The sequence below is a fragment of the Centroberyx affinis genome, unplaced genomic scaffold, assembly GCF_046629955.1.
Source record: "Centroberyx affinis isolate AG114_WGS23_722 - 3 ecotype Tasmania unplaced genomic scaffold, CSIRO-AGI_Caff_v1 ptg002184l_1, whole genome shotgun sequence".
NCBI lineage: Eukaryota > Metazoa > Chordata > Actinopteri > Beryciformes > Berycidae > Centroberyx > Centroberyx affinis.
Genome location: NW_027280492.1, coordinates 238,053 through 248,009, shown reverse-complemented (window position 1 = coordinate 248,009; position 9,957 = coordinate 238,053). Strand labels below are relative to the sequence as shown.

Below are 9,957 nucleotides of genomic sequence, written 5' to 3'. Positions count from 1 at the left end.
TCTCTGTCAAATTACATGACCTTTACATTTCCTGGATGTAACTTGTTTGCAGTGTTTTGGGGGTTTAAATTTCACTGTGTGTGTGTGTGACTGTGTGTGTCTGTGTGTGTACACAAGAGAGCGAGAGAAAGAGGGAGAGGTGGTGATGATGGAATGTGAATCTTGTGACCAGATTTCAAAGTGTAACGATATCATGTGACTTGTCCAGATCAACGCTCTTTGTTTTGTTTTGTTTTTTCTTCTTCCTTCACTGATACAATGCCAATTAAAGCCGGAAAGATTGGTGCCTGTACAGTGAACTTTGAATGAAATCCAAGTAATCATCCCACAGAGGAGGAAATGGAGAATGAAAAAAATACTTGCTAGTTTACAATGATTTTGAGGTGAAGCCGAAGAAAAAATTACAACCACAACCTGGTTGTATATTCTATTCTGTTCTGGTTCTGTTTCTGTTCTGTTCTGTTCTGTTCTGTTCTGTTCTATTCTATTCTATTCTATTCTATTCTATTCTATTCTGTTCTGTTCTGTTCTGTTCTATTCTATTCTGTTCTGTTCAAAGATTTATGTGATCCTCTTTGCTCTGTTTGCTATCCTGCTTATGCCTTTAATGTTTTCCTACATCAACCACTAGCCACCTATTTGACTCTAGCTCAAATATTTACATTGGTGTTACCTACAAGGAAAGGTCCTGAGTTGGATAAAGTACAAGGGCGGCTAATGGGTCATCTGATGGTACGAGTACCGTTTGACTCCTTCAGACTTCCTTTTTCTAGGCTGCAAGTGGTGAAACTGCTGGAAGAAAAAAACAAATGTTTCCACTGATGGAAAGTGTTTCCTTATGTTTTCAAAATAACACAATAAGTTTGCTGTCCTCTAATGCCTTTCTATGAATTTTCTAGGATATGATTTTTAGGATTTGGCAATAAACCCATGATTCACTATGGTTAGAAGAGTGTTACTAATTATACTTCAGACTCTTGCTTCTTGTTTCAAGTGTGACTATTCAGGAAGCAGAAGTTGTTTTTTATTTCAAAAGTATTTCCATGGTATTTCAACAGTGCATCTAGTGCTTGTGCTACTGTGTGCTCTATCTTGATAAGTGAGTCTCCATTGAACATAAGGGATGTAAGAGTAGTAAGACCAGTTAGGTTGGTAAACTGTTGTTCCTGGGGCATTTGCTCATTTGTTTACAGCAGCTTCGGCTTACTGCTATTCTATGGCTGGGATGTTAAGGAAAAACATATATTTTTAGGGCTGTTGTTGTGAATTGGCTTGGAGTGAATATAGAATATACTGTAGATTCAAGACAGACCTTTCACAGCATCTTCCATGATATCCTTAATAGAGCTGCAACGATTAATTGATTAATCGATTAGTTGTCAACTATTAAATTAATCGCCAACTATTATTTTGATAATCGATTAATCAGTTTGAGTAATTTTTACCAAAATTCTCTGATTCACGCTTCTTAAATGTGAATATTTTCTGGTTTCTTTACTCCTCTATGACAGTAAACTTAATATCTTTGGGTTGTGGACAAAACAAGACAATTGATTGTCATCTTGGGCTTCGGGAAACACTGATTCACATTTTTCACCATTTTCTGACATTTTATAGACCAAACAACTAATCGATTAATTAAGAAAATAATCTACAGATTAATCAACAATGAAAATAATTGTTAATTGCAGCCCTAATCCTTAGGTATATTTATTTTACCAAAATATGTGGATATTATGATGACATGACCCTCATTTGATGCTAAATGCATAACATTATAATGCAATGATGTTCTGTTATCTGTTATCTGTTGTACAATTTTGGTTCTTGATGTGTCTCCCCCGCTCTGTCTCCCTCTCTGCCTTCCTACTGTCTTAATAAACAATAGAAAATGCTAAAAAGGGGACTGGCCACTCTACCTTAAAGGATCCTACCTAAAAAGACTGTTCTGTCTCTCCCCACCCAGAAAAGTGACACATGAATATCACTGATGTTCTTATCATCTTAAATCAACATAAAATAACTCCAGCACTTTGTTTTATGCTTAACAAAGATGATTTTTCCTCTGAATTGTAAACAGTTGGAAAATGGTTGCAATTTCCCCTATGATTTTCATCTGTTTAGCAGTAGTGGTTGCTAAAATTTGCTGATGCATCCTATGGGTGTTATCAGGGACCAAATAATCACACAGTTTCCACACCGTTTCCTCTGTACACTCAGGCCAAATATTTGAATATTGCATGAAAAGAACATGAGTTGTCTTTTTAGTGAAGGCATGAATTGCACCATAAACTAACACCCTCCCTTTCCTGCAGATATGTGGCCTCGCACTGATTATCGTGGGAATCCTGGTTCAGATGGCTGTCCACAGCACCTTCATGATCCACGATGCATCGGCCTCATCGGTTCCGCTTGTCATCATTGGAGTGGGTGTCGTGATCTTCTTCATTGCCTTCTTTGGCTGCTGTGGTGCCTGGAAGGAGAACTACTGCATGATCACCACGGTAATTCATATAACATGGTAGCTGTTTAGCCGCAAAACACAAAAAGGTTAAATCAGTTGTATGTCTTAATGTAAAGTGATGTATTTAAATGTAATATAATGTATTTAAATGCATTTCATTTCCTGTTTCCTTGCAGTTTTCTATCCTTCTCTCCCTGGTTATCATCGTTGAGATTGGAGCAGCCATTGCTGGATACATCTTCAGAGGCAAAGTGAGTATAAAATTTCTTATGCATGCTTATTATATGCATATAACAACCAGCAGACCAGCAACCAGCCGGCATGACTTAATTTGTTTTCCGTGTTTTTCCATGTCTTCTTCCATCTAGCTCACAGTTATTGTCCAGGACAGTCTCAGTGACATGATTTCCAAGTACAACAATGGCACGGATGAATTCATGAAGGCTGTGGATAAACTGCAGGAGGATGTAAGTATAGTGTAACTTCTCTTATTATTTGCTTAGTTTGACTACACCTTCACATAACATTGCTGCATCCTGTTGGTCGGTAGGTATAGCATGACATAATGTTTATCTTTGCACCCTCTATTGACATAAGCTGTATCCATACATTATTGGTCATATACCTATTGGCAAACCTTACAGCCGTCACCTCTATATTTACTGGGATTACATGCTTCAAGTGTTTTGTGTCTCTTTCCATTTGCCTTACAGTTGAAATGCTGTGGTGTGAACGGTACCTCTGACTGGAAAGACTTCAAGTCCGATGGGATCTCTGTGCCGGACTCCTGCTGTGTGAATGTCACTACAGACTGTGGAGTCAGGGCCATGACAGATGCCAGCAAAGTGCACCAGGAGGTAAACTCTCAGTGGTTGATGGTTTGCGTTGTAAAGGAAATCTATGAACAAGATATTTTGTTAACAAGAAGTAAATGTTTTAGCTTTAAGTGATACATCTCATAAAAAGACAACTAAACCAGTGCAATGCGCAGGTTGAAACTAACTTTTTCTGTTTGTGATTTAGGGCTGTCAGAATGCTCTGGAGGCATTACTGAAGAAGAATGTTCAGTGGATTATAGTCGCAGCTCTCGTCATTGCTTTCCTGCAGGTACGAATGATCAATAAACACAAGCACATTCGACACACATCCCACAAGACAGAGTGAAGTACTTCACAGTTCAGAACAAATACACAATACTGATGTTGATTGCTTTTTGTGTGCATTTGTTTTCATTCCAGATAATGGGCATTGTGTTTGCCTGCATGCTGATGAGAGGCATTCGCAGTGGCTACGAAGTCATGTGATCCCTCTCACACCTGAGTCGGAGTTGGCTGTTCAGGTCATGTTGATTGGGAGCTTCATTTAGAAACTTTTAATATTTACATCTCATATTTCACAGAACAATATATTTTTCTTTGTATTGATTATAAAAAAAAAATGTCATAAGCCAACAACATCACTACCTAGATATATGTATTTAGGACTGCAGAACGATGGATTTAGCTATAGGAGAGATCAACATCCACTTTTTGTCAGTGATGTGTTTTCTTGTTGGTTGTGAGGAATTCTAACATCTTTTTCTTAGCTTATGCTGTTATAGACTTTGGATCTGTTTTGATGCTGAATTTTTTTTGTCTTGCTGGTTCCCAGTTTCTATTTTTATTAAAGACTCTTTAAATTACATCCAGATTTGCCTTAACTGTAAATATGAGCAGGGGGGGAAAAAAAGCACCATAAAGTTATTTATTTCAGAGACACGCAGTTCCTTTACAATGTACATAGTATTGGCACAGCAACACAACATTCCAAAGTTGTTGAGAAAATAATACACTTGTCTTAAAAAAAAGTTTCATATACAGAATATGAATACAACTTATTTGCAATTCTTCATATTTCAAATGGATTGTACCAGTCCTTGAGAAAGGCACAGGAAACAAATGACATTTCCCATTTCATAATTTACTACCCCAGACCACCAGCACAAGGGATGTGCAGTTCCTCTTTGTACCGTTACCTGTAAGTAGGCAAAGAACAGTGCAGAAGTGTGTTCCGCCCAATAGAAACGGACTATATGTTAAGCCCCAGAGCAAAAAACAAAACAAAACACTTCAAGTAAACAATAGAGTTGAACCAATAAAGTGCCATCACAACTCTTTTCAGACAGTCCACAGTACTTCAGAGGGCTTGTAATTGTGCCGCACCCAAAAGAGTTTTGAGAGTAATTACTATAATGTTCATCTACACCAGTAAGTTCAGCTTTTGAACACACAGGCAAGCTTGAATGTCTTTGTAATTTAGTAGCCTAATCATTGGGCTTTTTTTTATCAATATTAAGCATCCATCAACATTTCTTAAAAAGGTGTTCTTATCCGGTCAATTGATTTCTGATGATTGTTCCTTTTCAGAATCGTGTCCTTCCTTTGAGATAGTTTTCCTCAAAGTTCCCCTTTTGCATGTGTACAATCTCCAATTTTTGCTTAAGATCCATAGTACCATTAGTGAGGAGCTTGAAGGACAGGAGTCATTATGTGAGGTACAAAGGCATGAGAAAATATGTAACAAAATAGTCATGTTTGACTTGAACAACGTTGAACAGAAAGCCCAAATAAAAGCCATCTCATCTGTATTTTTAGATTGGAATGTCTCGGGCCAAACTAATTTTCATATTTATCACTCCACAAGCTAAACATTCACAGACCATGAAAGCGCTGTTGAGCTCTTGTTTAAACAATAGTCTATTTTATATTCCCCGTTTGTCTGTGTAATGAGGTGTTAGCTTAGAAATAAACAGATCACAAGTCTGTGCCTTAAAGTAGTGACTAGCTTGAGATATAACAGGTGCCTATGGAATTCCCTCAGCATCACCAATAAATATAGCCCAGTGCATCACATAATCAATGCAAGTCCTCCGTACTGAGGTCTAGCACTAGATTCTGGTGTTGGGTATGGTCACTTCTTCACCCACAGGAAGGGAGGAATTGAGTGTGCAGTTTACTGACGTCACGTTAACCGATTTCTTGGTATTGTTGCATTTCCATGAATCACTTAATGTCGGTGGAGAAGATTTTCCACTATGTGTCCATACCCAACATCAGAGTTTAAATTAGGCAAATCTATGGCACCACAATTAGAGGGGATGAGACGCTCTTCCCTACTGCAGGAGTTTTAGGCTGATAAGATGGGTGTATTTTTACATAAATATCTTGCCCAGCGCGGCTTTAAAATGTTTTTCTCTTGGTAGAAAGGGGATGTTGACAACTCTCAGGAAGTTATGTTACTCAGCGCAGCAGAGGGGGGGGGGGGGGGGCAGAACGCTGCAGGCTTCCTGTCAGTGGCGGTTGGGACCTTTGGGGTAGTTGGCGGAGAGCAATACCATGCTGTGCAAAAGCAGAGACACCTCTGATTCTGCCAAAAAAAAAATAAAAGGAGGTATAAAAACAGCAGGTATGAGACAAAACAGGCGTGTTATCAGTGTAGTCAGTGTAGAGTAGTTATGTTAAGGAGGAAGACAAATGAATCAAATTCAAGATACCTTTCAATGAGGAGGACACCTGAAGCCACTGGGACAACCACTCACGGCACTGGTTAACGCCAAGACTATCAGAGTTGAGACCTCTGATATAACAAGCCTAAGGAGTGTAAAATCAAATTTAGTGATAATCGGTTATTAATCACACAGCTTACTACTTGGCCAAGGAACAGAGACGATGCCTGATATGAATCAGGTTTGTCCTGCGGCTATGAAATTGGTCGAGTCGTGTGCCGAGTCACTGACCTGTCTGAGTTCGGAGTCATTGAGCTGATGGGGACCCAGTCTGCTGAGGGCGCGGTCCAGATGGAGCAGCTCCAGGGCGTGGCTGCTGAGCCGGCTGCCGATCAGGAAACCCGGGAGGCGAGGCGTTAGGAAGAGCAGGGGGCAGATGTGTCTCTGGTTGGAAGACGGGACAGAGAAAGTGATGTGATGTTCTACAGCTGTCCAGAGTCCCTATGGCTTTTGCACTTAACATGAAAACAAATGACTAGAATTTTGTCCTAGAAGTTTGCTTCTGTTAATATAGGATCTTAGTAGAGTAGAGTAGAGTGAGGAGGGACACTGTTGGTTCACTGACCATTTGTTCCACATGCATCCTCTTTATACCCAGCGGGGGTCCAGAAAATAGGCCTCGAACAGCATGAATTTCAGACACTTGAGGGTGTGTTCCACTTTGCACCTGAAAATGTGCAGCAACACAGCTTAACGGAAGATGTCATTAACATCTGCATCCATCCTGCATGAATTAACATATTTTGCATATGGAAAACAATACTGACAAACATCGTCTCCTCACCAAAATACACAGTGCGCTCCTTTCACCAAGAGGTTTTGATACATTCACTTACTTTAGTGCACAGGTCCTTAAGGCAACTCTGCAGGTGACCATCTTTGGCCTGCCGGCTCGTATACTCGAGCCCTTTGAGCACCGCCCAGTGGTGCTGGACCCTGTGGGAATGGTACACTCTCCGAAACTCTACCACCTGCTTGGGATTCCAGAAATGAGGTATCAGGAGCTGGCGAGGGAAAAGGTACCTGGCAGTGAACAGGACAGGATGGTAGCAGAGGGAGGAGGGAGACATGGAGTGATGGGAAGAATATGTCACGAGAGGGATGGGAAGGGAGATTCAATACATTGTAGGACACAATGAATTATTGAAGGGGACACAAATGAGCATAACTGTATTATGCCAATTTTCAACGATCGATAATTTCAAAATGATTTGCTGAATGTGAATCAAACAGTGATGACTGAAATGAGAAGGCACTCATTTCAAAATAACAAACTCACATCAGGACAAAGACCAGGTAGTTGGCAAAGGGAGGGATAGATATCATCATCAGTGGAATGGCCTTGATCATGTCTCTGCGGACCTGTGGAACAAAGATAAAATAAGTAAAGCTACTATTGGAATTAACATTACAGGCCTGCCCAAGTCAAACAAGGGCAAGGTTTAAATCACTGTTCACCTGTAAGTACGTCACTTAAAAAACATGAGTATTCTACTCCCTCTTTTAGCAGAACCATGTTTGTTTCTGAACCTCAGACATCTGAAGAGTGAATGACTCTGTAGTGATTTGAGAGTGTTGTGTATTGATTGTGCCCAGGTTTTGGTATTGCCCTGTTAATTCTTGCATTTAAAAAGTTATGTGTAGCAGTTTTAAACATTAACTATCAGTCAAATTTATCATAATTACTATAAACAAATGAGACTATGGTTGAGAAGATTGGTGGCCTCCATCTCACACCAGTGGTATTGCTAGTATTTCTCAAAATTAAGACCACATTTTCCATAAACTCTGTTGCTTTGTGTCACAAAAGAGGCTGTTGGTATGTGGCATACAATATAAAAGGCAGTGTAGAGGATGGTGGAGGCTGCCAATCTTCTCAGCGATGGTCTCATTTGTTTACTGTAATTATGCTGATGTCTCAAAATTAATGTACAATGATTTATTGATGTCAAAATGCTGCTCTTAGCACCTTTACAACTTTCACAAAGTAGACTGTTTGGAGTGTGTTGGAAGAGTGCACAATCAGATCAGTAATCTAATGGATTTCAATCACCCAAACATTTCAGTATGTCCTAAACACCTCTATTTCTAAACAGTGTGGATTAGTGAGGCGAGGTCCTATTCAGCCACAGGAGACCATGACCCACTGACCCACCTGTCGGAGTTTCTCCATGTCCCTGTAGGGCAAATCCTGGGTTTTTATTCCATCAGTGAACATCTTTGTTTTTATCCTCCTGACATCTTTGGCATCTTGGAAGAGAAGCTTGAATCCTGGAATAATAATACATGTATATACATACATTGTGTACATAACTGCATATACTGTATGTCAGGTAAAATATTAACATACAGCAGATACAAGAGTTATTGTGTTGTTTAAGATTTCAATTCAAAAGTGGGTTTACCTTCCACAAAAGTGTGATAGAGTTGGTAAAAGCGGGGGAATCGTGTTTTGAGGAAATTTTCATATTTGCTATTTGCCCACTGGAGCCTGGACACAACATGTCGACCAAAACCTCGTCTGACCTTAGAGGAGGAATAGTGTCTACACAGGGACAACCTGTAGTGCACAAGAAGGAAACATGCTAGCTCCTAAAAAGGCCATTCTGGACCTTTACTTTGCATCAAAACTGTACACAATTTGATTGCTTTTAAGTATGAAAAGACAAAAATATGATCGGGGCTTTTCATGCTGCACATGAAGCAATAACAGTAGAAAGTACATTGGCTGAATTCAACTGATGACAACTGCTGTTATATCATGACATGCCTGATTAGGTTTTCGTTATCTATTATGCCCACGGGTGTAGCAAAGACGGTTGAGCTATCCGGACAGAGAGGCTACATGTCAAATTATGACAGCTAACACTAGCTTAGCAAGTTTTCAAGTCAGATGCCAGTAAAATAAAACTGTGACAAATCATGGACGAATAAACTATTAACAGTTTTATACCTGGACTGAGACGACACGTAAGGAGAATAAAGGCCGGCTGTTATCCCATTTGTCCGGAACAGTCGGACCAAAGACAAATGGCTACACAAACCCGCACAGGACAGCGCCATTTTGATAAGGTAAGCATCCGCGACGATCAGTTACCGTAATAACGATGATCTACGGCACTGACGCTCAGTTACCGTAATCCACTTTGCGCAGCCAGCTAGTAATGCAGTGCTGTGTGGGGCGTCACAGGGGCGTACCACGAATTTCTGGGACCTGTGCAAATGTAGTCTCTGTGGGCCCCCTTCACTGTGGGGGACCATATTAGTCATTAAATAAATAAATATGTGTCAGTAAAATAAATAATTATACAAATAAATACAGAAATGTATAATATAATCAGTATATAAATTAATATTAATTTATTGATTTTATTCTTTAATTTCAAAAAAATAAATAATATTATTTCAGAATTATTGTTTTCATAATAACATGACTATAGTTGTATTTTTATTTCATAAAAACTTTTTTTTTATTTTTCAAATGGCTTTTATTTTCAATTATATGATGATATTATTCAGAATTACATTTTTCAAAGTAGTGGTTATTTTCCTTTTTCTTTTTTCATTGCTCCTCTTTTTACTTCTTTTTACTTTACTTTTTTTTCTGGTTCCTCTGACTCTCCCTATACTGATGCTCCTGTGGTTCCACTGATCCTCCCTACTGAAGCTCCTCTGGTTCCTGTGACCCTTGCTACTGAAGCTCCTGTGGTTCCTGTGAGCCTCCCTACTGAAGCTCCTCTGGTTCCTCTGACCATCCCTACTGAAGCTCCTGCCGTTACTCCACTCCCGGAAGGCTTGGCAGCAGCCTGGATGGCACTGAAGAGAAGGAGGAGGTGCAACAATCCTCTGACACCACATCAGGTAGGAGTTCTTCATCAGGTCCGCTCACACTGTAGCTCATGTCTATTTCCATCAAGATGAACTGAGGCATTGATTTTTTTTAAAGATT

The 9,957-nt window shown here is 39.6% G+C and overlaps 2 protein-coding genes across 2 annotated transcripts; one reads left to right on the top strand and one right to left on the bottom strand.

The window, feature by feature from the left end:
• Positions 1–2,305: 2,305 nt before the first annotated feature.
• Positions 2,306–4,147, top strand: LOC139655011 (CD63 antigen-like). Its single transcript, XM_071532304.1, has 6 exons — positions 2,306–2,504; positions 2,641–2,715; positions 2,833–2,931; positions 3,178–3,321; positions 3,488–3,571; positions 3,703–4,147. The coding sequence occupies exons 1-6, from the start codon at positions 2,358–2,360 to the stop codon at positions 3,766–3,768; spliced, it is 615 nt and encodes a 204-aa protein (XP_071388405.1). The 5' UTR covers positions 2,306–2,357; the 3' UTR covers positions 3,769–4,147.
• On the bottom strand, positions 3,894–9,079 carry letmd1 (LETM1 domain containing 1). Its single transcript, XM_071532303.1, has 9 exons — positions 8,962–9,079; positions 8,414–8,568; positions 8,164–8,279; positions 7,288–7,370; positions 6,845–7,031; positions 6,574–6,675; positions 6,240–6,392; positions 5,997–6,093; positions 3,894–5,869 (listed from the first exon to the last, which is right to left on the bottom strand). Exons 1-9 carry the CDS (start codon positions 9,069–9,071, stop codon positions 5,793–5,795), a joined length of 1,080 nt encoding a protein of 359 aa, XP_071388404.1. The 5' UTR covers positions 9,072–9,079; the 3' UTR covers positions 3,894–5,792.
• Between the last annotated feature and the right edge of the window lie 878 nt (positions 9,080–9,957).

Excerpts from the sequence above, each read along its gene's own strand:
- LOC139655011 (XM_071532304.1), top strand. The coding sequence starts at position 2,358 with ATGGCTGTCCACAGCACCTTCATGATCCACGATGCATCGGCCTCATCG. Across the intron at positions 2,932-3,177 it reads TGGATAAACTGCAGGAGGAT|TTGAAATGCTGTGGTGTGAA; the intron begins GTAAGTATAGTG and ends TTTGCCTTACAG. Across the intron at positions 3,572-3,702 it reads TCGTCATTGCTTTCCTGCAG|ATAATGGGCATTGTGTTTGC; the intron begins GTACGAATGATC and ends TTTTCATTCCAG.
- letmd1 (XM_071532303.1), bottom strand. The coding sequence starts at position 9,071 with ATGGCGCTGTCCTGTGCGGGTTTGTGTAGCCATTTGTCTTTGGTCCGA. Across the intron at positions 7,371-8,163 it reads ACATGGAGAAACTCCGACAG|GTCCGCAGAGACATGATCAA; the intron begins GTGGGTCAGTGG and ends TTTGTTCCACAG. Across the intron at positions 6,393-6,573 it reads GGATGCATGTGGAACAAATG|AGACACATCTGCCCCCTGCT; the intron begins GTCAGTGAACCA and ends TCTTCCAACCAG.